The sequence below is a fragment of the Vicugna pacos genome, chromosome 16 (assembly GCF_048564905.1).
Source record: "Vicugna pacos chromosome 16, VicPac4, whole genome shotgun sequence".
NCBI lineage: Eukaryota > Metazoa > Chordata > Mammalia > Artiodactyla > Camelidae > Vicugna > Vicugna pacos.
Window position 1 is genome coordinate 43,036,509 of NC_133002.1, and position 27,827 is coordinate 43,064,335.

Genomic DNA, 27,827 nt, shown 5'->3' on the forward strand with positions numbered 1-27,827 from the left:
CGTGTGGGTGGAGCTGCATTCCTTGCCTCAGAGGACCCCACTGCCCCTACGGGACAGAACTCAGCGCCCATCAGGCCAGTTCCAACCGGCAATGTGGAAGGTTCACGTGTGAAAAACTACTTCCAGGAGAAGGCTCCGAGCCTGAGGGTGCTTTCCTGGGAGAGTGGGGAAGTCCAAGGGCTCCACTGCCTAAACCTTCAGGATTCTGGCCACCCTAGGCTGCCCTGCCTAAGCTGCCCTTCAGGCCTAGATAGCCTTTCTCCTGAGTAGTGACCTGAGCTCCTAAGAGAAGACAGAGCAGCCAGCGAGACAGTAGAGCAGCCAGTGAGACAGCCTTGACTTTTGGAAGAGTAGAGTACCTGCAAACAAGGTCTGGCCCATAGAGCAATGGTCACCCAGGGACGTTTGCCCACCCAGCCTTCTGACACTAACTTCCTTTTTCTTTGCTCTTTGTGTGAGCACCGCTGGCCCTTTAAGGCAGCTCTGTGGCCTCAGGCTCCCATGGAGGCGCTCCCTTCTTGGAAACTCCTAATGAAGGTGCAGGGAGAAGTGAAAAACAAGCAGCCAGGGACAGGCTCTGCCTGGGAGGCTGCCCAGAGAGGAGGAGAGCCTGGGATGGCTGAGAGTGAGCAGCCAACTGGAGGACCAGAAGGGGTCAGTGCTCCGCCCTCAGATACTGACTGATGCTCTTAGGACAGTCACAGCTTTGGACAGGTTTGTGGCCATCATGGGTCCTAAGAGCACCCCATCACTTTGATAAGAGTTCATCCTGGACTTTCCTATCTCCCCCAGGTTCTATGGACCCTCACAGTGCAAGATCTCAATTCCAGGAACGCCCTGAGTCCAGCCCCTCCGCATTCAGGATGATAAGGCTCAGCGTGTGGGCAGCTTTAGCTCAGGCTGTAACTATGGGTTCCAAAGGGGAAAGATTGGCTCCAGCAGAGTAGTGGCTTCTCCCTAGCAGGCACTGCACCCCCTAGGGCCTTTCCCTAGGCAGAGATGGGGCGCATTGGTGATAGAAGGCCCTGATCCTCTTGAACATAGTTCCACAGCCTCTGTCCTGAATGAGTTGCCCTGGTCCCCATTAAGAAATGAGCATGTGCCCCAAGACCTTGCAATGCAGGACACTGGGGGCTGCCATTCAACTTGGGCTGAGAACACTTCCATCTGTCCGTGGGGGTCTCCCTGCCAGCATTACTCAGCAGTCTGAGTAATTACTGCCTGACAAGAAGGCGGGCACAGTGCACCCCCACATTACACTACAACACCCTCCTACAGTCGCCCCCACCCCCTGGCTGGAGTCCAAAACAGCACCAGCCCTCCTGAGGCCTGAAATAACTCTGCTTCTCACACTCACACCCAGTCCCAGACAACTTTGCCTAAGAAACTGAGATTGTGGGGCAGGGGGTCATGGGGAGGCGGCTTGGGAAGGTGGAATGAGGATTAGCATATCCTGATTCAGGCCCACATTTAAGGGCTGATCTGCTGTGTGACATGGACAAGTTGTTCAACATCCCTGGCATTGGTTTACTGGTGGAGGGCCTCTGCAGCTCTCAGTGTCTTCAAGTTCACTTGTGTCTACCTAGAAGGGCTCAGACAGGGTGTGGGGTCAGCCCAGCCCTGCAGCTGGTAGAGGCTAAAAGAAAGAATGCCTCACTTTCTGTTCCCACCCCAGGATGAACCAGTCTTCTTAATCTTCAGAACAAGGTTACAGTCTCAATTCCAAGTATTTGCACAGTTTCTCCTTCCTGTAATGGCCTTTGCCCTTCTCAGCCTGATGAACTTAGCCCTCAAGACCTAAACCCAATGGCACCTCTTCTGTGAAGCCTTCCTGGATGGTCTGTCACCCCCTTATAGAGCTAACAGAGCCCCCTCCCAAACTCTGTATCTCTTTGTGTCACATTCTAAGAGGGCTTATGGATCTTTCTTCACCTACTGTGCCATAAGCTTCTGGAAGTCAAAGCCTATGTACTTATCTCAAACCTGGAGCCTCAGTGTTGTTGAGTGCATGTATGGCTGAATGAATTGATACTAGCCTTCTTTTTGACCTTCCTATCATGCCAAGTTTTCCTCCAAGGAATCACACGACTCACATCAATTAAATCTCTGCTTAGATGTCACCTGCTCAGAGCAACTTTCCCTGATCCCTTCAGATCAGCTCCAGAACATCTGGCTTTTTTTTCTTCCAAGAACCATCTCATCTGGACTTTCCTCAGTTACTTATGAACTGTAAACTCCACAAAGGCAAGGACTTTGCCTTTTTCATTGGTTGAATCCCCCACACTAACAGACACTCAATTAAATGTGCCTTGAATGGGTGACAGCCCACTTTTTTCCCCTTCAGGACCCCTCTTATCCCAGGCCAGTAGGGGGTGCCGGCCTTCACCCAGGACTCGCCTGGCCTGAACCTTCTCTAGGCTCAGCCCAACTGGTCCCCTGCGGGACCTGCTTTCTAGGCTGTGCCTCCTCCATTTTCCCGAAGCCCCCGGGCCAGGTCTGTGCAGACTGAGGGACGTCAGACCCCCCACCTCCCAGGCGGAGATAGCCCTCCTGAGCCCCACATCGGTCCTTCCCTCTCTAGCATATGCAACTGGGCCTCCCCAATGCTTGCTTCAAGGTCTAGACCACCCGGGGGCACACCACACCTCCTCCCAAAAGAACAGTGTCTTGGGACTCGGGATGCGAGGCACTGGATCTGCTGGAGCTGTCCTGGGCAAGGGGGAGCCGTCGAGCCTCCGAAGAAGAAGCAGAACCGGCCATAGAGGAGATGGACAGGGGTGCGGACATGTAATCGGGATGGGGAGCGGTGGGGGCGCTCTGGGCGGCGGTCCTCGCTTCCCAGCCGGTGGGCCGAACGCACGATGCCAATCGCGTCTCTGACCTCCAGCCGGGAAGGGCGAGGGGGCGCGGGTGGGGCTGCGGGTGCGAACTCCGGGAAGCCCAAGGGGCGTGGAAGGGGTTCTCGGGTGGCCCGACGACCGGCCTGGGGGCTGGGTCAGGTACTTGGACAGACGCGGGTAGAGGATCGTCCCCGGAGGCGGGCGCAGCGAAAACACCTTGGGAGGCGGCACCGCGCAGCTCCGCGCCGCTGCCCTGGGAATAGGACAGCGCTCGGCACCGCGAGCTGAGAGCACTTTCATAAATTTTGTATGGGAGGCGCTCCGTGAGCGGGGGCGGGGAGCGGAGAGAAAGGGAGGGAGCTAGCGAGCGGGGGAGGGAGGGAAGGAGGAGGAGAGGTGGGGGAAGCTGAGGGGAGAAAGGGAGGCGCCCCGCTCCGCCGATCGCTCGGTCCTGCAAACGCGCGCCCGGAGCTTTCCCCGGAGCTCGGCGGTGCGTGCGAGCGCCCTTTTGCAGCAGCCGCGGTGGCGGCGGACCGAGGCGGGCGGAGAGGAGGGGGCCGCGGCCGGGCGGCCGGGGGGCGGCGTCCCCCCTCAAAACCGCCTGCAAAGTCCTCAGGGCTGCAGAAGCAGGCCGCCGGCTCCGCTGAGCAAGCAGCTCGCCCTGGGGCTGCCGGGCAGCGCCGCGGTTGCTGGTGGGCGCCGGTGCCCTCGGCGCGGGGCTTGGGCTCACCATGCCCCTGCGGAGCCGGGCCGCCGGGCATAAGCGGATCCCTGGCTTGCCCCCGCCTCGACGCTCTCGGATTAGCTGCAGCCGGCGCCCAAGGATTTGAATTTGGACCCCAGAAGGGAGCGCACCTAGGCCGACCTCGGAGTGGCGGCCCCGCGGCCAACATGCTTCGCAAAGGTGAGTTGGAGCCGCAGGGGCAAGTTGGAGTTGGATGCGCACGGGGCAGAGCCGCGAGCCCGGGAGCCGCCCGATGGCTACCCGGCGCCTGGGCTCCAGGCTCGGGAATCAGCCCCTGGCGGGCTGGCGGGCTTTGCCAGGGCTCACCCGCCGAGGGAGTGCTGCTGAACCCCAGCCACCGACGGGGGCTGGTAGCAAGACGTAGGATTTGCTCCCTGGATTAAGCTACCAGGCCTAGGTCATTTCGAGACCACAGTGAGCTGCCCATGATGCAAGGGGAGCCGGCCTCCTGGGACCTTAGCTTTGCCAGTATAAAGTTTTGCACTTGCAGGCTCCATCCCCTAAGCGGGCACACGCCACCAGCTTCTGCCGCTTTGGCGGGGCCGGGTCCAACCCGCGCTTCGGTGCAGCCCGCGGTCAGTCATTGCCCGGCCAGGAAGCTCACTCACTGTGCGCCCTGGCTTCCCAGGTAGGACCCAGACGCTAGAACCTTTCCTGCAGCCCAGTTTGGTGGTCCCTAGGGACGGGCTCTGGGCACCCAGCAGCCGAGGGTTGGTGCTAGCGCCTGATGTCTGGTTCCTCAAACTTTCCTCCTGCCTGGAGCGGAAGGATGCGAAGGGACAGGCCATCCCGGCAGGGTGTGCGGCGGGTACTAGTCTCAACTTGAGGAGAGCTGGCCCCGAGACCACCTCACCACGACCCTCCGGCCGCTGGGCTCATCGCAGAGCGCTGCAAAGTTGGCGCCGGCGCTGGGGAAGTCCCGCCGCGCCCCCACGTGGCTGCCGCGCGGGGAGCGGTCCCCAGGGCCCAGGGAGGGCAGGTGACCACGCCGAGACCCTGCGGGCTCCGCCACCCGCTGCCCCGGCCTCTGCATCTACCTGTCTCCCTCCTAAGTCTGGGCGGGCTGCAGTGCCCGGCCGAGACCCCTTTGTCCCTGGCCTGAACCAGGCGGCGGACGGGCGGCTGACCGGCGGCGGACGAGCCGCGGCGCCTGCGGCTGGCTGCCCGGGCCCTGCGGGAGTCCGCTGAGGCGGGAGCTCAGGTAGCGGAGGGGCCTGATCCCTGCGCTCCGTGCTCCAGCCTTAATCCGCCCCTGTTTCCATGGCAACAGACCGAAGTGTCGTAAGCACAGGATTCTGACCTCACAGTAGGATGGGGAAGGAGAAAACGGGCAGGGGTAGGTGGTGAAGAAGGGGGAAGCGAAGCCAGGCGATGGGCGGAAAGGAGCAGATGTGGGGATAATGGAAGAGACCCCATAAGCAGGTTGGACAGGTTGGTGAAGAAACCACGTCTGCGCTGGGAGCGATAGAGGCTATGTTGTGGTCCCCGCTGGCTGAGGCTGACCGAGGAGCTTCGGTTACCCTACCGTGTCAATAGTCACAAACTTGTGTGTGACTTGTGCCCTCCACGTGGGCCGGTGCAGTGCAGAGGGGGAAGTGCTGACTGCCTTTCACGGTGGGGTGGGGAAAGTCTTTGCAGCGTTTTGGAGAAGCCACTTCATGGATATACCCCAATTCCTTTTCCTAGCAGAAAGGGACTAAAAGTCCTTTCAGCAATGGGCGGTGCTGGCCAGAGTGTCTCTGCACAGAAAGGATGCTTTCTTACAGAGCTGAGCACAAGCTGGGCAGCTTGGACCTGGAGCATGCAAACTTGCCCCAGCAGGGAAAGCTTCCCAGGCAGTTTTAAGGCCGCCATGTCTAGGCTGCAGGTCTGTGATAATAGGAGATAATAGAGAGAAACTGACATCTCATTTCCCTTTTGGTCTTTTGTCTTTTGGCAGTTTACAGTTTAAAATGAGCCACGAAGCAGCCCACGCACTTTATTTATATGGTTTAGGTGTCCAGGGAGGCTTGAGCTTCATCCAGGAGCCTTTTTCTCCCATCTTTGCTAGCCAGAGGCCCAGCTCCGGATGAGCCCACTGCATTCTGGGGGCTAGTACCCAGGGGGAGGCTCCTTACCCTGCTCAAGAGGTGGCCACTGGAGGCTTGGCAGTCACGTGTGTTTGTCCCTTGGGCTATTTTTCCTTTCCTGCACTGCTTGCTTGGCGGGAGAGGTTCTACCAACAAAGAGGTTTCCACCTGGCTTGGCCTGAGGAAAACAGAGCATAGAAACACTTTTCTGGGCTGAGTTCGGCTCCAGTGGCCCAGAGCTTGCTGCTGGGACATAGTGTGAGTAAAGGACTTTTATTGTGGTCCTTTCCTGGGCAACTTTCTCCCTCAGCCCCTGATCCTGGTCCCCAGGACTGGTCTCTTTTGTGCACACACACACATACACACACACACAAGATACTCAGATTCTGTGCGTGGATTCTAGGCGTGTGCCCAGAGATAAAGGTGTGCCTGAAGCTAGTGCCAAGAGAGGTGGCCATTGAAGTTTCTGTTTCTCAAATTGTTCCCAAAGGCTCCCAGCAAAAATGTTATGGGATGGATTCAGATAGCTGTTGCAGTTTCCCTGCCTATCAGATGGATGCAGAACCCTGCATGGAGTCCTGGCCCTGAGGGAGTTTCATAGTTTAATTATGAATTGGTAAAAGGGTTGAAAGATGAAGTAGCCCTCTCTAGATCCTGGGGGTAGAAGGGACCATGAGCCCAACCTTTCCTGCAAAGAAGAAGCCCCAGAGGAGGATGAAGGTGAGAGTAGGCATTGGACCACAAGAGTCATCTCTCTGATTTCTATTACAGATAATGGGGCGCTGCCCCCCAGGCAGGTCATTTTAGGAATGGGGTGGGTGACACTGCCTCACATCTCTTAATGAACACATCTACTGCTCTACTGGCCACAGCCACACCTCTGTGAACCAGCACAGCCCTGAGTCCTCAGTGGATCTTGCTGCAGACAGCGCTGGTAGCTGAAGGCTTTGGCAGCTGCCCTACTGGCTTTTCCATCTCCTGGCCTACCCTGGCAGAATTAGGGATATGAAAAGCAAATCTCTGGTCAGAGATGAGAGGCAGGCAAGGCAAGAGAGGCCCAAGCCACCCAGCACCATCCAGGAAGGAAGGGTGGACTGCTGGGGGTTTCGCTTTGCCAGAAGTGGCCTATTTAAGGTCAGGATCTATGGTTTTCATTTTTAGAGCTATGAAAACAGAATGCAAATCAACAGCCTCTGGGCTAATACAGAACCTTTCCTTAAACTTTTTGTCTTGTTAAGCAAGGAAATAGAGTGCCAAATAGGCTTTGTTAAGTGGCAGTCTAATTAATAATTTAAAATCTTGTAGCTGTCTTTCATTAGAATTTATCTGTACATCAACCACAAAATCAGTCAAACACGCTCATTTATAAGTTAATGCCATTCCTGAATAATTCAGCAAGAGCTAGATTAAGGCCTGCAACCCAGTAAGATGTATTTTGTTCTTTTGGTTTTTATAGCCAGATGGGCTGGCCTGGTGGCTGGACAGGGTCTCCTTTGTGAGAAGAACGGAAAGTAGAGGGAGGAAGGGACCATGGGGTTGTCAGATGCTTGGTTGATTTGAATCTAGAGGTTCCCTAGGGAATCAGAGAGTCTCCATGTGGCCAAGTGTCAGCAGGCTTCTCTTGGAGCTATTGATGACATGGCCCTTCTTAGTCTCAGTGGAGAGGGGAGGAGGGAGGTAGGTGTTCCATGGACAGCCAAGAAGCGCTCCTTTTTGCTGCAGAGGAAGTATAGAGGGGATTTACAAGAGCCCAGTCTAGAGAGTTGAAATATGAAGCTTTTTAGCCCAAATCCAGGTGCAGAGTGGAATTTCAGTCTTCCCAGCCCAATTCTGGCCTGCTCAGGGAACGCAGCCTGGTAAAACCAATGACACCAAGACAGCTTCCTTAATTGGGAGCTTCTGGGCTGCTTCTTTCCTCAAAGCTCCTAGTTCTTATGCCAGAAAAGAGAAGCCAAGAGGAGGAATTTTAGGGGAGCCCTAGGTCACCTCAACAGAGAGGAGAGGCAGAGTGAGTTGCTAAATAAAGCCCATGCATGCATTTTCTCACCAGTAGCCAGAATAAAAGCAAAGAAAGCAGTGCAGTGCTCCCCTTTCATGAGCTCGGACAATGTAGAAAATGTGTTTTGGTTCAGTTCCTGTCAAGCCAACACGGGGCCAATTCCTGACTGCAATTCCCAGGCCCATTTTCTACAGAGAAACTGTTCAGGACCCAAACTCTCAGCATGGGCACACTGGCTCCTCTACTGCAAGAATGAATCCCAGTTTTCTGGTCTCAGACTCAGGCCACCAACCCCAACTGCCCTGGAGGGTTAAACGGCTCTGGAGACCAGGTAGATAACCAGAGCAGATTGTGGACTTGATGCCAGGACAGGTTCTTGGCCAAGTTTGAAAAGAGAAAGTCTCGTTAGGAGAAGAAAAAGGCAGGGGAAAGGGATAGTTGTTTGCCCCCTGACCTGTGGCAGAGTTGACAGCAGATGGGACCAAGGAGGGAGGCTTGTAGAGGGTGAATCCAATTGCAAGCTTTGGAGTCAGGGCCTGAGAAAGGACAGAGCAGCAGTTCACTCGCTGGAGATGAGAAAGGGAGGGCAGGCATCATGAAGGATGTCAAGAACAGATCTGTTTGGTACCATCTGCAGCGAAGTAGTGGTTAAGGTTGAAGCAGAGAGGAGATGACAGGGAAGGAACAGATGGCCGAGGAAGCAAAATAGCTGGCGAAACGGGAACAGAGCCTCCAGGGACGGCAGAAGGCAGGACCTCGGCACAGAGTACTGGAAGCAGCCCTTTCCTCGGGGTGCGCTGGCCAGGCCACCCTGGGTAGAAGTGAGTCCGAGAGAGGAGTGAGTCAGGCACCCTAGGGTGAGACTTCCTCGAGGCTTGGGAGAAGACCTAGGGAGACATCAGCTTGAAGGCAAGGGGCCAAGGAACTGGGACCTCCTTGGATGTCATTGAACTGGGGGGAAGAGAGGCATGGCTGACTTAGTGCCCACCACAAGAGTGAGGCCACTGAGGCTCTCAGAGCATACCTGGCCAAGTCTGCTGGGAGGAGGCATGGATGTGAGCTGGAAATGGGCAGCAGGGAATGGACTGTTCTTCCCGACCTGCCTTGAATCCACTAATGCCAATCCCTGTCCACAGGGTGATAATAGCTGCTTATAATTAGTGATGGGCAAGGCTAAGTGTGGTCCATGCCTTATCTCAGGCCATCTCCACAACTACCCCAGGAGATCAGTCTGTGCTTGTCCCTGCAATACAGATAAGGGAACTGAGGCAAAGACAAATGAAGTCCCTTGCTGTCAATCACCTAGATGGCACTCTGATTCAGGATGCAGTCCCAGGTCTGCCTGCCACCACGCTCTTTTCTTTGCTCTCTTCACCTCCTAAGCTCCACTGTCTCACACGCCCATCTGCCTTGACTTACATGACATTTGTTTTGCGAGATGCTGGGAACTGCTGAATCACTCATATCTCCTTAGAATTCCCTGATTGTTCCCATACACTCCCCTTCTGGTGTTCTTCCAGGAACATCTCTGGATGGCACTTGGGGCTCCTGGGACCCTGATCCCACTCTCTCACATGTCCTCTTCTACCTTGTCCACCTCCCTTTCTATCTGCGGAGACACACCCCTCCCCTACTCTCTCCTGCTCTGGTTTCTTCCTTGCATGCAGAGATGGGACAATGGACCATCTTGCCTGCTTCCATGCCCTTGAGAACGGCTGGACTGTGATTTATTTGGGGGCCAGGACCTCTCCATAGGTTGCTTTCCCTGGTCCCCTTCCAGGCTGTCCTGGAGGACCTGCTAACACAGCCACAGCCCAGACTGGTCAGTGACTGGAGAGCAACAGCCCTAGGGCATACCTGCCCAGGTGGTGGCAATTTGCAGGTTGGATGAGGGATTTCCCTCCACCTGCACCTGTCCCTCATCTGGAATGTTCCTGCACTCCTGGGGGATGTTCCCATGGCTCAGCCCTAGCCTGTTAGCTGGGTGGTAACTGCAGAACTCGAGAGTTGTCCTCCACGAGGGAATTCTTCTGCCGCCTTCCAGCCACGATTGTGTACCCTAGTGGACCATTCTTCCTACAGTTTGGAAAAGAAAAAAGAATTCAGGCAGAGAGTCTAGCTGATCTCAGGGCAGAGAAGAGCAGATTCCCACCTCTGAGGGCGGAGCTCCCCTCCACACTGGTGGGGCAGGGTGTCAGATCTAACAATTCGGCGGGGTGCTTCCGAGCCTGTGATTACTGTCTAATCAGTTGGTGAAGTTGAGATCCAAACCTGTCAACAGCCCCTGCTACATGATTCACTAGAGGTGCTCTGAAGGCCTCTGTGCTGGCACTGCAAGAGGGTTGGCACAATACTGTGTGCGTGCTCAGAAACACACTTGGTGAGCGTGCAACAGGCTTTGGGAGTGCGCACCAGAGGTCTGCCATTGCAGAGCTGAGCATCCCAAAAATGCCTGCAGGTCCTGGCCCTCAGGTTGACACTCCCACCCTGGGGCCACTAGCATGGTGTTGGCACCATGGGCGGCTGGTGAGCCACTCAGTGGGGGCCCCAGGAGTGGGCGGGCCAGCCCTATGAGTGCTGCATTTTAGGAACAAAGCTTGAGCGAGCGTGTGGCTCACCCGCCCGCACAGGGGTGGGTGGGCACGACTTACTACATGTCTGCCAGGGGACAAACCGCTGCAGCCCTTGGAGATGGGACCTCTTGGTAGCTTCCTGGGCTAATTCCAGAGGGCAGTGGCACCGTGGTCGGGGTGGATCTGCAGGAAATGGAGCAAAAAATTCTTCCCCAAGTCAAGAGAAAAGCTGGGTTCCCAACTCTCAGCCCACAGAGGTGGTGTGAGTTTGCTTCTGCCTCTAAAATTGCCCTAGCAGAGTTGGTCTTCTCTCTCTACAGGCACCTGAGCCAACACGTAGTGAAGGGGGCTCTTACATATGCTTATACAGAGAGATTCATGAGGCCCTAGGGGGGAAATTGGCATTCTTCTTACGATGATTTATTTATAGAGCGATTGGATGATGGGGATATGGAGGCTAAGGTGCCTCCATTAGTGAGAAACACACAAGGCAGGAAGCCTTGCTCTGCATTTGACATTTCGTGGGGCAACTTTTACCAGGGAGCTGCTTTTTCTTTTAGAAGGTTTTACCTTTAATGTTCTATTCATGGGCTTGTCTGAGCAAACTGGGAAGAGGAAGCAGGCCGTGCGGTGGGCTTCAGGGGAGGCAGGCCTGGATAAGTCACTCACTGGCCAGCGTGGGGCAGCCTGGGCCGGCCGGCTCTGCTCCTGCACCAGCAGCCCGCTCCCCAGCACGCCGGCCACCTCCTAGGCATGTGCTGCCTGCGGCCTGCCCTGTGATGTTTCCTCTCCTGTCTGTCTCTGTCTTCACCCTCTGTCACGACTGTGGCTTTGGCCAGGCCACGGCCCTTTTCTTCCTGGTGTCTCTGGGGTGTGGAAAGAACCCCAAAGTTCAAGTCCTGGGGCTAGGTTTGATTCCATCACTGTGGCTGACTCACTAGGACCCTGGACACTGGGCCTCAGTTTCCCCATCTGTAATATGACTAGGTGTATGGTTTGGCAAATGTTTTTCAGCAGTAGCAGAGTTTCTTCAAATGATGTCCAGAGCCCAGAATATAAAGCAAGTAAGTACAGCTGGCCCTGGTTAGAGCTGGCCTCACTGCCACCTCGGCAGCCCTGCCAGTTTGGAGGCCAGGGAGTCCCCTGTGGTCCCCCCCCAAGCAAGCAGTGCAGGCAGAAAGGCCACTGGCTGTGTTGTGTGCTGTGTGCTAACAAAGAGACCCCTGCACCATCCACAGGCCTGGGTTTGATTTCTCTCTGCGAAGCGGGGCTGGACTGTTTCCTCCTCTCCTTATGGACCCCTTGTGACCACTTAGCTCTCTGGGAGGAGCTGTCTACCCTTGGAGTATCCCTGCCCTCACCTCTCCCTCATCCCTCAAAGAGGAGACATCCAGCTGTCTCCTCCATCACTCCACTGTCACCACACTGACCCTACCCGAAAATTTCCTTGTCTCACCTGACCTTCTGGTGGCATTTGACTCTGTCAGCCATAGTTTCCCTTGGCTTCACCAATGGCAGCTCCCCTGGTCTTTTTCTCATTTCTGTAGCTGCTTCTTTTCCGCCTTCCTTGCCAGCTCCACCACCCACTGCCATCCTTCAAATGTGGTTCCCTCCAGGGCATTGCCTGGGTCCTCTGGGGGTGTCAGCTCAGCTCTGGGGGTGCCAACTTGTCCAAGGCTGCAGCACCCATTTCCTGACTCCCCACATCCCATCTCCAGCTGAGACGTTGCTTCTGATGTCCAAAGCCATCCATCCAGCTGACTCCCTAGATGTCACCAGTGGCAGCCACAAAGCCCCTCAGAACAGATATGTGTGAAACTTTGCTCCTACTTCTGCCTTGAGCTCTCAGCAAACTCGCTTCTTCCCCATTTCCCCCATCTCAGCATCTGGCACCACCATCTTCCCAGGTACCCTCAGCCCAAGAACTGGACTCACCCCACCCCTCTCCATTAGTCCACTGCAAAGTGCTGCCAGTTCTCCCTCAGGGTCCTTCACACCTTGTCTGCTCACCTCCACCCTAGCCCAGGCCACCGTCTTCTCCCTGACCATACTAGCAAGCCTCCCTGCCTCTGCTCTTGCCTTCACCCAGTCCAGGCTTTACATCATGGCCCGATTCTACAGTGCCATACGATCTCATCCCTTCCTTGTTTCAAGACCTTCAGTGATTGATTCCTTTTCCTTCAGGGCATAGTCCAGACTTCCCAGCTTGGCTGTCAAGTCCTCCTCTCTCACCCCACCTTCAGCCCCACCCTCCCCTCTTCCCACCTCCTACTTTGAACTCTGAGGCCCAGGTCTAACAAACTTCTTTCAATCCTTCAACTGAATTGTGCTCTCCCCCATCTGTAAGCATGTGCACAGGCAGCTCCTGCTGCCTAGAACACTCCTCTTTCTGCCTCTTTCCCTTCATACTCATCCTTCAGGACTCAGTTGATGCATCACTTTCTCTGGGAAGTCTTCCTGCACCCCCAGACTAGGGGAGTGGTTCTCGATGTCCCACAGTATTGACTTCTGGTCATAGTATTCAACCTATCTTATTGCTATTACTTTTATGTTATCTGCCTTCCCCCTGGATGGCAAGTTCCATGAAGAGACTGGTTACCCTTGACTCCCTGTGCCTCCTGATCTGCTTTCCACCCTTCTCCACCCTGCTCTCCATCCTGGGAGCTTGGCCTCTCAAACTTCATCAGTGAGCTCCCACGCCCTCTTGCTGGGTTCAGCCAATAGTGGGTCACCATGGGCTCTCTCTGTCCCTCCACCATAGGCCACTCAAATGTTCTCCCAGAAGTACAGCCTGAGACAAGGATTCAAGTGCAAGTCTTTATTTGGGAGGGATGCTAGAAAACACCAAGAAGCTGGTGGGCAACCAGAACTTAATCCCACTTCAGGGAACATCGGATACAGTCTAGAACATGCACCTCAAAGTTATCTCACCCCACGGGGAGGGACCTGGGGTATTTATATACAACTACCAACCTTTACTGGCTGAGTATTGTCCCCTGGAGGAAGCAAAGATGTTTCACTGCTAAAGAAAGCCCTCAGGCAGAGGAATGCAGGCTCCGGCATTTGGAAGCCAGTCTGGTATGTGCTGAAATGGGTTGAAGCCCTCACAGCAGCTCTACCTCCAGGCTCAGTAAGAGCTCCCCAGCCTTACTCAGCCCTGGGGGAGGGAGCTGTAAAAGACATTATCTTAGGGTTTCCTTATGCCCTGTTCTCGTCTTTGTTATGTTCTCATCAAATTACTCAACCTGACAGTGTTCTGCTTTTCCTACCGGGACCCGACTAACACAGCATCCTGCACAAGATAAAATGCAGCACTAGAGTGACATGGGGTAAATAGTGTTGAATCAATAGCTAATGTCATGTCTTCATGAGTTGACTGGAAATGTTGATTGACTGTACACATAAGTGGAAACAGAAGAAGTTTAGTACCAAAACCTAATTTTTAAACTGCTCTATAACTGTAATATAAATTAAATCATGATAACCTAGAGCTTAAAAAAAAAGAAAAGAAAATTTGTATCTTAGAAATAGATTTCTTTTTAAGTGAAGAGGATGGAGAAATGCATCTCACCGTGCGTCACTCACTAAGAGCAGAAAAGGCAGGTTATATTAGCCCCAAGATATAGATGAGAACACTGAGGCTCAGAAGGGCTACAGAGCTCATCTAGGGCCCAGGGCAGCTGCTGCCTCACCCCAGCCCATCTCTGTTCCTCTGTAGCCAGAGGAAGCGAACAGGCACAGAAAGACTGGCCAGCTGGGCCACAGAGGACATCCAGCAGGGCAGGAGCTGTGCTGGGGAAAGAAACAGCACTCTCACTCAGGAAAGTTTAGGGTTGTACTTGGCAGGTTTTTATGGAACCAAATTTGCACCATTGATTCCGTGGCACATGAAAACCTCTCATGGACATTCTGGGCTTCAGAGATCTGAAATGTTTAAATAAGGCTGGACTGAACATGAGGAAATAAAATTGCTAGATGAGCTGAGCCCAGGTGATGCCTGGAGTGAGAAGACTCTGTCTCTTTCGCCTTCTCTCCCATCTGGGAAAATGACTTTTACTTTGAACTACTTCCTTTCCTTGCAGGGAGGGCTCCCGGGTTACTGCCCAGGCCTGCGGTTAATACAGAATCTCTCAGCAGGGGAAAGACGCCCAGACAGTTCACAGGGCCACGCTTAGGAGAACACAGCAGCCAAAGGGGAAACTTGACCACCAAACCGTGGGGCGGTGATTGGCCCTGGGGCTGCCTTAAGGTAGCAGTGGTTATCGTCTTCCGGTAATTGGCCCACTGCCCCTGGTGGGCTGGTATTTCTGCCTTTGATGCACAAATATGATTGCAGGGATTCAAGGCAGCTCATTGGAAAGGGGGAATTATTGCAAGGAGATCCATGCCCTGGACCCCAGAAGCCTCTAGGAAAGGGGGTAGCTCTAGGAAGTGGCTCCCTCTCTGTGGTCCCTCTCATGGCCTCTCCTTCCACGCAGATGAGCTGCTCCTGCGCCTGCCCCACCGTCTGTACCCATGACTTTTCACCTGGCACAAGGCCCAATATGGCCACTCAGGGCTGCTTACTCTTCAAGACAGCCTTTCGCCCCCTCTTACACTAAATTGTCCCACATTCTTGGTATTCTCAGCTGTATTTCTGAGAAGGAAGACCCTAATTGAGCCAGCCATGTTTTTTGAAGTCAGAGCACATTATAGACCATGGTCACCTATGGATTATCTATCCATGGATGAGCTGGTTGCCTTTTATCCTGTCAAAGGAAGGTATGGAAGGGCTTGCTCTGTTTGACAAACATTGAACAACTATTGAGTGCCTGCCTTTTGCTGACTTGGCACTGAGGATGAAGCAGTGAACAAAAACCAAGTCCCCTGTTCTTAATGTGCTTACATTCTAATGGGGAGAATAGACAATAAATGACCAACTACAATCTATCAAGTAGGGGTAGGAGCCTAGAAGAAAATTAGGGTTCATTAAGGAACAGAAGGTGACCAGAGAGCTGTTATTTCAGAAACAGTGGCAGAGAAGTCTCTCTGATAAGGTAACATTTGAACAGAGGCCTAAATGAAGTAAGGGAGGGCTCTCTGCAGCTACTAGAGCTGCTGCTGCTTGGGAAGAGCTCTCTAGACAATGGAAATAAAGTGCAAAGGCCCTGAGGCCAGAGTGTGCTTGATACAATACATGGTTGCCTCTGAGGCCAGGGCTGTGGGCAGGGCAGGCATTCTGAGGTGTAGCCCACGGGATAGTTTCAAGTTCCTTTGGAGAAGACCAGATCTTGGGGTCAGCCCCAAGTCCATCAGCCACTTGGCCAAGGGGGAGGAGCCAAAACCCAGAACAAAGCCACAGGCATGGAGGGGTAATGGGTCTTGGGATCCCCCCTCCCACTGGGGTCAGACATCTCTCCTCCTTGGCTGTTAATGTGGCCCAGGCTGCAGCCTGCGTACAAGGGTAAGAGGTCAGGTACCATAAACCCTTTTACTCCAAAGCACAAAACATAGAACTTAGTTCTGTGTAAGGTCTTGTCTTTTTCACCTACTGCCTCATTTATACATCAGCCTTTTCTGTCCAGAGTAAAAATTTTGAACTTCTCAAATAATGCATACACATGGCAGGAAACATTGGAAAACCACACATTGGCAAAAAGAAGAAAATCACTCTAATCTCACAACCCAAAGAGTGGGAACGCTCCTGTCTCTCAGGGCGTTTGGTGCATCCTTCCTTCTATCCTTTTTTCCTATATCCATGCAAATGTGCCCTGTCTTGTGGAATTAACAGTAGACCTCAAACGCCTTTCTAGGTTGGTCATTCTAAGCCTGTTTTAATGGCTGCAAAACGTCCATACTGACTGCCAGTCCTCTGAGCTGTGCACGGAGGCTGTTTCCTGCTTTTTGCTTTTAGGGACCATGCTGCAGACCACACCGGTGTGCATGCCTTGGCGCAGGTGCTATGCAGGCTTCTGCGCAGGGAAGGAGAGAAGGGTGAGAAGTCAAGGCCTTCATAAGGAGCTGAGTGGGTGGGAGCCATCGTGGGAGGTCAGAGATGCCCCTTAGGTCGGCAGGCTTGACACTGTCCCAAGCAGCAGCCAACCAGACTCAAGCCTTCCGGTTATTTGTAGAGGAGTGAGTGTGTGTGTGTGTGTGTGTGTGTGTAGTGTACGGGGGCCATGGACATGGCCTAGGCCTCCAGTGAAGGAGACTGTGGGCGCACCAGAGGGGGAAGATGTGCAGAGGTATTAGTTTTCCTTGGAGTCAGGGTGGCCTGTGGCACCAAAAACTTCCGAGGATGGGAGTTTGAGCATGTCCCTGGCTTCAAAGCTGGACCAGGGGCTTTGTCTGATTTTGACAGATTTGTAGGCTCTTTGGAGCTAGAAGGGACCTTATAACTCAGCTAAGAAAACCGAAGCCCAGAGAACCATGGTGGCTTGCCCAGCACCACACAGCATTAGGTTGATGTGTTCCATAGAATGTCCATGGCACACTGGCTGGTAACCTCAGTAACATGCCTCCTATTTGTCCAGGACGCCCATCCCCAGCCTCTCTGTACCTCTACTCCAGTGGAGGCCTCATTGGCAGCCTCTCTGGTGGTGCTAGTGGCTGACCTTGCTTTCTCCCACAGGAGGAGAGGGTCTGGTAGGGAGAACTCATTCCAGGGGTCAGCCACTGAGCCATTTCTTTACCTCCAAGTGTGGATTAAGGATGCAGGATTTGGCCAGACCCAGGTTCAAGTCCTGGGAGTGACTTTATTTCTCTGAACTCGACTTACTCCATCTGTAAAATGGGGCTAATAAGGGAACCTGTCTTACAGGGTTGTGGAGCTTAAATGAGACAATGCTGAAGTTCTTGGCACTTTATTGTGACCCAGAATAGGAGCTCAACCAATGCAGCCCTCAGGGTTAGTAACAGTAGTGGTAACTTCCTGTGCCGTCCTTCCTGGCGGCCAGACTCAACTGTCCTTTGAAGGTTTGCCTCTGTGTCCGGAGCTGAGTCCGTATGAGTGGACAGACTGACACAGGCCAGCCCTGGCCAGGAGGAGGAGTCTCAGGGCCAGCAGGGATGGGTCACCTTCGGCGGAGGGGCCCACTTTGCTTGGGGAGGACTGGCTCTGTCCTGAACTCCCTGCCCCTCTGCCTATAGCTAAGGAGAGGTTCCATAAGGCAGTACAGGAGGGGGCTTTGGAAAGCATTCCCAAGTGGTTTTCAATGGCTTAGGAAAGTAAGAAAAAACTGAAATCCTCTTCAGAAAAATGGGGGGAGGGTATAGCTCAGTGGTAGAATGCTTAGCATGCACGAGGTCCTGTGTTCAATCCCCAATACTTCTATTAAAAAAGTAAATAAATAGATAAACCTAATTATGTTCCCCCACCAAAAAAGAAAAACAAAACAAAAAAAGAAAACTGGTGCAACACCCACTGCCAGCCCACAGCCCTGATTCCTACTCCGCTGCCTCTTCCTTCCCCCCAAAATGGGGTCTCCCTGATCAGAAAGGAAAACCCAGCCCCAGCCTAGTGCCTCCATCTCTTGGCCTGTGAAACAGACACTGCTTCTTGCCTGGTTGTTCTCCAACTGAATATTCCTGGTCTGCTAGGGTTTGCCTGCTGCCTCTGTAGATTGAGCTATAAAAGCAAAGGCTGTGGAGCCCGACAGGTGGGAATCAGGACCCTACTCTGCCACTTACCAGCTGCCTGACCTTGGGCAGATGCTTTTAATTCTTTGGGCCTCAGTTTCTTCATCTGAAAAGTGGGCCTAATGCCACCTGCCTCTTGGGGTTCTGAGAAATCATGACAAAGTGGAAGGCACTTCTTTGTGGCTTTGTCTCTCCATCTTTTTCCTCATTGTAGATCCCTTTCTTTTTTTGTGTTCAGGACCCCACCTTGCCCTGTGGTCGGATCCACAACAGAAGAAGTGGGGGATCTTACTTGCCTGAAGGATCAGGCCTTAACGGGCCTCAGGACCCTACAGGATGTCTTGGCTTCTTTGTACCAAGGTAGTGATCTGCCCCCTTTTCAAAAGGCTGATACAGTCCTGGGGGAAGATGAGAGTGTTGGGGGAGCTGGCAGTGTCCCTGGGCAAAGCCCTCAGAAGCCTGGGGCAAGAGCTGTCACTTCCCTCACAGAGGAAGCTGGAATCGATTTCTCTCTCCACTCCCTTGAAAAGAGCAGCAACATGGAAAGGAGGTGGGGGGTGGGGGGCCTGTTATTGGTAGAGGGTTTACTCCCAAGAGAGCAGGGGTAGGGGGTTAGAGAGAGAGAGAGAAAGAGAAAGCTGGGGATACAGGCCTGCCTGGCCCCAGCTTGCGCAGCCCAAAATGGGGGCATGGACCCTTCCACCCACACTCTCTCCTCTGGGAATGTGTCTGGGCCCCTCCCTGTACCCGGGGTACAGAGGCTCCCTGGCCACAGGCTCTGCTCACCTCTCTGATGTTCAACCTGCTGGGGACTGGCCAGGGTGTTTTTACTAACAAGCTAGTCACATTACAAGCTCAACAGAATTAACAAAAAAAAAAAAAAGGGAAAGAAAGAAAATAGTTCCTGCACAAATGCCGCTTCAGTGTCTGCCAGGACCTAAGATCTGGTACTTGGTACTATCTATTTTTTAATAATTGAGGGTAATAAATATGTATTTCTTTCTCCTCACCCCCCATCCTCCGCAGCTTGTCAGCTCCCTGCGTCTCTCCTCTGATCAGACCAAGTCTTCCCCAAGCAAAAAAAAAAAAAAAAAAAAAAAAAAAATCCTTTAAGCAAAAAGGATTAAAGCCTTGAAAGTAGGTCTGCCTGAGCTCTCCTCTACTCCTCCCTCCCTCTCCCCCAGGGCTGGTGGAGAGAGGCCCCTCAGGGGAGCTAGGGACAGGGGCGGGTGGGAGGTGGGCTGATACAGCAAGACCCTGGTGGGGGCTCTGGAGCTAACCACTCCAGCTCCCTCCCTGCAGCCCATTCAGGTCCTGCCCCAGGCTGACCTGGGAGAAGCAGCCCAGGCCGCCCAGCCCAGCCCTCCTTTGGTCCTTGAGGAGGCGCTAACCTGAGAACCAGGGTCCCCCAGTCTCCCACAGTACAAGACATAGGAAGGATGGCTTTGGTCTCAGTCCCAACTTGGCTTTGCAACCTGGCTTTGTGCTTTAGGGGCCTGTGTGACCTTAGAGCAAGCACTTGAACCTTAGTTCCTCCATCTGTAAAATGGGAATATAAATAGTACCTGTCTCACAGAAGATCAAATAAACTAAATATAGATACCAGTGCCTAGCACATGATAAATACAAAATAAATAAAATTATTATTTGAATCCAATTCTCAGACATGGAGAGCAGTCTGCTATCCCTCCCATCCCATGGCCTTCCACAGTTCCCAAGGGCCTTCCAGGTACACCTGTTTTTCAGGCAGCATTTCCAACACCCTGTGAAGACAGAGTTGAAACCGAAGCTGGGTGGTGTGGTTAGGAGCCTTGCTCAAGGCACAGAGGAACAGGAGGAGATGGAACTGGAACTCAAAGTAGGACGTGACCTCCCCCTCCCTCCCCCACAGCTTGTCCTGCCATGAAACTTCCTGACATGCCACCCAGTATCCCAAATCTGGGCCCAGGAAACAAACCATGAATCAATCCAGGGAAGGTCTGGCCTGGCAGGGAAGGGAGCACCCGGGCAGGGGCAGCTGTGGCTCTGCTTGGCAGACCCGCCTTCCTCCCCAACCCAGCAGCTGCCAGCCTTTGCAGTTCTGCTGAGGCAGCAGCCCTGCCCGGCCCTAGGGGGCCGCCCTCCCTCTGAGCCAGGCACATGCACACAGTGCTGGCTGCAGGTGGCGGGCTGTGTGCCCTTCCACCCACCCGTGCCCAGTGCCCCTGGCCTGCCCCAGTGCTCAGTGCTTGGCCACAGGGTCTCTAGGGCCCTGCTGCCCTCCCCTGGGAACAGCCCTACCCTGGCTGCTCTGGGCCCGAGGCAGGAGAGGAGAGGCAAGGCCATGCGGCCCGAGGGCAGGGAAAGCAGGGAGGGAGGTGGCTATTTATAGCTGGCTTTGCTTTTGTTCCTTTTCCAGCAATGCTTCTCTTTAAATAGGAGCCAGGCTGGAGGCTGCAGCTCTTCCCCAGCCGCCTGTAGTCAGTGCGCATGCGTGTGTGCCTATGTGCCTGTGTGTGCGTGTGTAGGGGGACACATATGTAGAGATGGGGCGGCAGTAGACATTACAGTGCACTGCGTGCGTGTGTGCAGTGATGGGATGGTCGGCTCTGCGTGTACGTACGCCAGCATGTATGGAGGTGGAGATGAGTGTTCTTCGTGTGTGAATGTATGTGCAGGCATATACAGGTGCACGTATAGGGATGGGGAAGCTTGTGTGTGTGTTCATATTAGTGGGCACACACATGACAGCCCACTGTCGTGGATAGAACAGCCACTCCTTAGTTGCTGTATGCATGTATGTGGCATGTGTACACATATGTATGCAGAGATGGGGGTCAGAGTAGGCAGGTGTGTGTGTGTGTACCTCCAGGTGTAGAATGTGATGTAAGCAGCCCTTTAGGGTGGGTCTGCGTCCCTGTAACTGGATTGTTGGGGAGTAGTGGCCCTGTGTGAATGTGTGTCATAGTGTACATGTGAGTAGAGGGGTGGGAAATGATGGCAGCTCTTACTGTGTGTAAGTTCCCAGTGTGGGCAGCAAATGTATGACTAGGAGTTGAGTGTGTGCCTGTATAAAGGGACTCCAGGGTCCTGTCTGGCTGAAGAGGAGCGTGGCAAACCCGCCCACCCAGTGGGCGTTTTAGAGCACTGCCAGAGCGCCCCTCGGTCCCGGTGAGGCTGAATCTACTTGCGTTTCTCTCCCTCTTTCAAGCCCACCAAGCCGGTGGGCAGAGCGCGCCAGGGCGTTGGCGCGGAGCCGCCGTGGGTAGAAAAGTAGAAAAGGACCTGTGTGTCCAATCTGGCCCCGCGTCTTCTCTGCCTCCGATGTCACATCTGTACAATGGGAGAGTGGAGTCCGCTTAGGGCTACTGCTGGGATCAGATAAAGGCGGACCAGAGATGCTGTTTAGCACAGCCCGGGTGCTCCGGCAGCGGCCGATCGGTTGGGGTCGCTTGGGGCCGGGATCGGACTCCAGGGTCTGCTGGCAGGACGGAAGCGTGGGAGGGAGCGGGTTTCCGAGCGCGGGGCCCCTCCCGGACCTACTGCCTAGGCGCTCGCGGTGTGGAAAGCGTTTCCAGGGCGGTCTTCGCCTTCTGCTCGGCAGCAGCGCCGTCGTAACCCAGATCTGTCAGCGCGGCCCAGCAGCTCGGCAGCAGGATCCTTGCCCCGGGAAGGGTCGGGCCGGGGGGTACTCGGTCCCGGTCCGCTGGCGGAGGCTCAGGTGGCACCCGGCCTGGGCCCGGCCCCCGCCCTGGGGCCCCGCCTAGCCAGCTGCTCCGGATCGATGCCATAGCCCTCCTGCCCCTCCCCCCAAAGGCCAAACAAAACATAGTAAATATTTAATCCCGGCCAGGGAGCCGTGGAGGCCTCCCCACCCACTCCGCAGCCGTCTGGCTCCTCTGCCAACCCCTGCTGGCCGTTCTCTGTAATGAGGCCGGAGTGGCAGGAATCGATCGCCGCCTGGGCTGGGTGAGGGTGGGGGGGCCTGAGCCTTCTGGGGGCATCAGTGTCTGTGCCCACCCTTAATCCCGCCCCGGCCGCAGACCCGGGAGGCCTGAGCCCACCCTAGGCACCTGCACCTGTCCAAGAAGGCCAGCGTGGAGACTGCCACCGCCCCCCTGCCCACCTGCCCACCTTCATCTCAGAGGCCTGTGTGAACTTTGAGAGGGAGAGGGAAGAGGAGGGAAACAGACCAGGGAAAGGGCTCAGTGAAAGTGGGGAGACAGCCCAGTTCCCGCTGGTGCCTGAGCTCCTGCCCCCAGGCTAGACCAAGGCCTGGTGTCCGAAAGCCTACAGGGACCTTGGGTGAGGCTTGGATAGGACAGGGACAGCCAGGATGGCCAGTAGAGAGAGGCTGGTGAGATATTTCTATGGTGCTGTACTCCAGGGCTCCTGGGCATTGCCCTAGAGGATTCCTAGAGGGGTGATGACATCCTTGCTCCTCATTCATTCAGGCAGCAGATAATTATTGAGCACCTTCCATGTGCCAGTCATAGGCTGCCAGCAAGGAGACACACAAGTCAGGGGCCTGAAGAGAGATTACATTCCAAAGGTGGACACAGTTAACAAGTAAATACATAAGGTGATTTCAGGTAGTGTTCAAATTTAGTATAGAGAATAAAGCGTAATCTGATATTGTGCTTGGCTGGGAAAGGACTAACTTTAGCTAGGGTGGTCAGGGAGCTGATGGATGACAATGGGTTGGGGCAGAAGGATCCCAGGCAGTTTACAGCAAGTGCAAAGGCCCAGAGGCGGAAAAGAGATTCGTGTTCTAGGACCTGGAAGAACACTGGGGAGGCTGGAGTGTAGTGAGTTGGGGAGAAGCAGGCAGTGGCAGATCCCATAGGATTTTTTGTAGGCCACGGGAGGAGTTTGGATTTTATTCTAAGTGCAGTGCGAAGGCATTAGTGGTTTTAAGCAGAGGAACGGCATGATCTGATTTACATTTTTAAAAGCTTCCGCTGGCTGCAGTTTGGAGAATAGAAGGTAGGGAGTTAAGGGTGGAGGCTGGGAGGCCAGATTGGGTTGGGGGAGGAGATGCTGCAGTGGTGTACTGAAGGGAGACTGGTGCCCTGCCTAAGGCAATGACTATGAAGTGGCCACTTAGACTTGTACAGCTGGCAGGACCCCAGCCCCCCACCCTCAGCAGCTGGAGCAGCCTGCTCCTGGGCTCCTGGCTCAGAAAGTCCCCTGGGGTCTGAGCCAAGGCTGAGACACCGAGTTGCCCCCATCCTATCTCCCCGACCCAGACTCCATAGAGGGCAGCCCAGGAAGTTTTTTAAGGAACATTAGAAAATGTTGACATGTTTTTTTGAAACAATTTCAGATCTGATATCTCCGCCAGATTGAGTTTGTAACCAGCTTTATTGTTTAAGCCTGCTGGGATTTCATCAAAGGCGTCTGCTGTTTACCCAGAACCATTTCATTGGAGAAAACAGCAAACAGACCTGCATTTCTATCTGATTTCACTTTTTCCCTTTTCTCATGAATTTAAGTGCTTGTGAAAAGCCAGGCTGATAAGGCAAAGCAGCGAGGCTCAAACCCTGAGGAGGGGGCTCAGAAGGATCTCAGCAGGGGATTATAAAGAGAAACAAGGAAAGTTAGGGGTGGCTGGCCTATACTCCTGCAGGCTGTGAGGCACTCCTGGCCAGCAGCTAGCTCTCTGCAGGGCGGCACTGAGGGAGTGAGGGGAGGTGAGGAGAGCTGGTGTCCATCCGCAGCCTGCCCAAGATTTCTAGGCCATCTCCTGGTGTCTGTGGTCTTTACTGGTTTCCAGAACATTTCAGAAACTGGCAGCAATAAAAGACTAAACATCAGTTCCCACTTGGAAAGCAGCAGTGACCTAACCTCGGAGATGGTTCAGTGAGGCAGACCCATGCTTTCCTGGGAAAAGACTGATTGAGGAAACAGATCAAAAGGAAATGGGAGCCAGATCACGAGAGTGCCAGGGAGATCACTTTCCTCCCTCTCCTCTGCCAGCCCTTGGGATGAAGCCTCTTCTCCTGCCAGGTGACCTGAGCCAGGGCAGGGCAGGGCCAGGCCCAGGGACTCCTGCCACAGGCTCAGCGCTCCCTCCGCCTCCCCAAGGAATCTACAGTAGTGTTATCACCAGCTGCTGAATGGGATCGGTGCCTTTAAGCAGGCCTGTTGACCCAGCAAATGTTTCAGCCCAACGGGGGAAGCTCTGGCGCTGCAACCTATCAGCTGAATGTGTTCGGAGAAATTTGGGTTAATGTGCCTTGTTCAGTTGCTTGAGCGACAGCTAGTTAAGTGCACCAGTTGCTTGGCACACAGGCCATCTCTTACCAGTTGTACGTTAGACCTCCTTTAAGGTCAATCGATGCGAACCAATTAGCAAGAGGATAAGGACTTGTTTATCTTTAACTGACTGTAGATCTTGCAGCAAGCCATCTAAGAGCTGATACAGATACAGAATGCTAGGCAGAGCCAATGTGCTCTCCTGCCTTCTGGCAGCTGGGGCTTCCTTCAACAACAAGAGTCAGCTCTCCCCTACCCCCCACCCGCCCCCACCTCCAGTCTCTGGGTTGAGCCTTTAAGGAGGGGAGTGAGGGAAGACCAAGGTCTCATCCTTACAGAGCCAATTCTGGGCCCTCCTGCTTCTGGAGGCCTCCATTCCCCTGACTTCCTTTCCCAGACACACAGTGAGACCTCAGTGGGCTGAGTTCCATCCCTGCGGGTTCAGGGCATCGTCCCAGGCTTCCTGTGAGAGCAGGGGAGCCACACACTTCAGGTACAGGGCCTGCACCCAGGGCCTTGGCAATACTGGCTGTCATCTGCAGAGGGGCTTCATCTTCTCCTTTCATCTTTATAAGCCCCCTTCCTGATCACCCCTCTCTCCAACCCAAATAGATATTATCCCCTTTCCTACACAAGGATACTGAGGCTTGGGGTGGGAGGCAGCAGGTCTGCTTGTGCTGTCCGAGCAATTTGAACCCAGGCCTGGCTGACTCTGGAGGCTAGGGTCGTCCCACTTGGCTGCACTGCCCGCAGCCTTCTCATGGGTTAAATAGGGGCAGGGGCTTCTTCGGAATTGTGGGTATGGCAGGAACAAGCTCACGAGCTGGCAGGGAAAGGATAGAGTGGGCTCTTTGGCATTTTCTGATTTGAGAGCATCTGGAGACGAGGCTAAAAGAAAAGTCAGTGGGCAGTGTTTGCCCTGCTTTTGTCCTAGGAGGGACCAAGTGGGTCTCTTGCTGGGAGAGTTGGTGGGTCCGTTGTAACGAAATGGGCATGGGCACAGGGGGACCCTGTTCCCTGCCTTCTGAGGCATCCATCTCCAACCCAGAGTCCTTGGGCTCTTTTCTCAGTATCCCCATAGAAGTTGGAAGGAAGGCTGCTTCATCCTCTCAAACTCTCGCCCACTGCTTTCCTTTCAGTACCTTATCTTCACACTCAGTGTCCATGAATTTCGTCCAAGCATGCACTTCTCAGAGGCAGCAAAATCTGCCTGGGAAATGTGACCCACGAATGGGACCAGGTGGATTTTCCTGCAAAGAATTTTTAACTGTAACTGACCCTAGGAGTGAACTGGGTCAAAGTAGTCATGGGGTGGGGGCTGGGGGCTGGGGGCTGGGCAGGCTTAGCCCTTATTCCAGTTCTGCTGTGCTAGCTCACAGTGGTTCTTGGGAAATCGCTTTCAGATCTCACAGCATTTTCCTCTTAATAGCCTCAGTGGTGGTGAGTCTTTGGCCGTTGAAGATGGGTTTGATTTTTTGGAAAAGGCCAAGAGTAATCTGAAGCTGTGTATTATGAATAAAGAGATGAGCAGTTTACAGCATGTGGTTTGTTTTGTTGTTGGGAATTTTATTTTTAGGTTAAAAACAAGGTGGGACTCAAGAATTGAGCCGGTTTTCTCACAAGAAAGTTTCAGAAATGTTTCTATTGATGACAGCACCTTGAAACAGAGGGCTGGGGTCCAAAGGGGACCACTTTGACAGAAGAGCAGGGAAGGGAATTGATGCTTTATGGAGCCACTATATGTGCCAGACACTTTATATACATTATCTGAACAGCCTGAAATCATTTTTGGAATAAGGCCAGTCTATTAAAAAAATTCATAATCTATTATCTTGCTTACTCCTCACTGTGATCCTATTAGAACCACCGCTTAGCCCATTTCACAGGTGAAGAAATTAAGGCTCAAGGAAGTTCAATGACTTCCCAAGGCTACAGAGCTTATAAGTGTCAGGGTCAGGATTCAAACTCCGGTCTGATTGGCCCCAAACTCAAGGCTAATTCTTTTTTGGGTGTGTGGGTTCTGCTGTACCCTCCACACTCCTCCTCCCTCCAGTAACACAGATTTAGTTTTATTATGTCACAGTGACATCATGTGAGCTACATTCACCCCTTAAACAAGAAAGGAGGTCACTAGGAGTCACATGCCAGGCCGAAATGCTGACTCTGTGCAGTGGCAGATGTCGTCAGCAGGCGTCAGGGGACGCGTGGGTGACAATGGCAAGGCATGAAGTATGGTGTTTATTAGGTACTGGCAAAGGCCCCAGAGTTCCAGATGCCAAGCGATGATAAGTGGGAACTGCCTGTCTCAGCTCTTGCCCAGCTCCAAGCCCTGAGCAGGCTTCCCGGGTCAGTGCCTTTGAATCAACTGGACCCTGGGACAGACTGACCCCCGTTGCTTTCCTGACCACTGGCAAGACAGGGCTCCCTGTGTCTTTTCTTATTATGTATTTACTTTATTAATTATTTAAACGGAGGTACTGGGAATTGAACTCAGGTCCTTGTGCCTGCTAAGCAGATGCTCTACCACTTGAGCTATACCCTCCCCCTCTTTGTCTTATTATTGTTATACCAATGATATCTTATGCAGATAGAGCACTCCTTTAGTGCCAGGTGTTGTGCTAAATGCCTTACCATTAAGCTTTGATCCTTTTGCATACTCTTAGACCCCACCTGGAGGAGGAGGAGGAGGTCTACACACTCTTAGCTCCCAACTGGGTCCTCAACCACACAAGTTGGCTCCTCTGAGTCCAGAGAGGAACTCTTTCCCTACATGCAGTTCAAACCCCTGCTCTGATGTGGCCACATGTCAGTGAGGGATCTGGGGGCCTGTGTGTGGAGGGCAGGTCAAGGCCCGGTACACACCATCTCCTCTCCTGGAGACACAGCTCCAGCTGGACTTCTCAGCCACAATCACTCACATCTATCTAAATATAGCAATTCCACTTCCAGGAATTTGTTACGATACCCTTGCACCTGTGACAGAGATGCACATATAGGAGCATGCCTGTTATCATTGCTTATAATAGCAGAAACGGGAAACAACCTAAATGTCCATCAGTAGGGGATTGATTGGGTAGATTACAACAGCCCCATACAATGGGATTCTGTGCTTCATGGAATGGGTGACTCTATGTGTGCTGAGATGGGATGGACGCCAAGATGTATGGCTAAATGAAAAAGCAGTGGTAATATACTACACTACCATTCGGATTTTAAAAAGAAAGATATTCTTGTATGTGATTGAAATTTTCTGGAAAGACACAAAAGAAACTGTTAACAGTGGGATGTCTCTGAAGAAAGATACTGGGGACTGGAGGTCTGGGAGAGGAAAGGAGACTTATTTTTCATTGTATTTCCTTTTGTATTCTTTGAGAAACATTTTTTTTACACTATGTGCGTGCATTCTCTTTTTAATTAAAAATAAAATGGAGTGTTTGGGGGGAGATTATAAAAAAAATCTCCAGGCTTTATTTGGCTTCTCAGGCTACTTTTTCTTCCCTGTCTGCTGCCAGGTCCTGCTGTCCTGACTCACAGACCATTTCTCAGCATCTCTCTTTCGGCCCCAGCCCGTGCCCACCCCTCCCCAAGGCATCCATTACCACCTCTTATAGGTACTTAAAACCTACCTTTTTGCCTTGAACTACAAATAGCTCTAATCTAGAGAGAAGGTTGAGCTTCATTGCACTTACCGAACAGACAGAAATCAGCCGGCTCTGAGATGCTCGATAAATGTTTGCTGAATTGAAT

General features: G+C 53.4%; 1 protein-coding gene and 1 long non-coding RNA gene across 2 annotated transcripts in view; both read left to right on the plus strand.

The window, feature by feature from the left end:
• Positions 1 to 3,271: 3,271 nt before the first annotated feature.
• Positions 3,272 to 27,827, plus strand: part of RTN4RL1 (reticulon 4 receptor like 1) — a 63,301-nt gene continuing 38,745 nt past the window's right edge. Inside the window, exon 1 of the mRNA XM_031685398.2 lies at positions 3,272 to 3,744. Within this exon, the coding sequence (XP_031541258.1) occupies positions 3,732 to 3,744 (13 nt within the window). The 5' untranslated portion in view covers positions 3,272 to 3,731. The remainder of the gene's footprint in view (positions 3,745 to 27,827) is intronic.
• LOC140686323 (uncharacterized) overlaps positions 4,925 to 27,827 on the plus strand; it is a 47,208-nt gene continuing 24,305 nt past the window's right edge. The window contains exons 1-2 of the long non-coding RNA XR_012060054.1: positions 4,925 to 5,016; positions 18,082 to 18,203. This is a non-coding gene — a long non-coding RNA (uncharacterized lncRNA). The remainder of the gene's footprint in view (positions 5,017 to 18,081; positions 18,204 to 27,827) is intronic.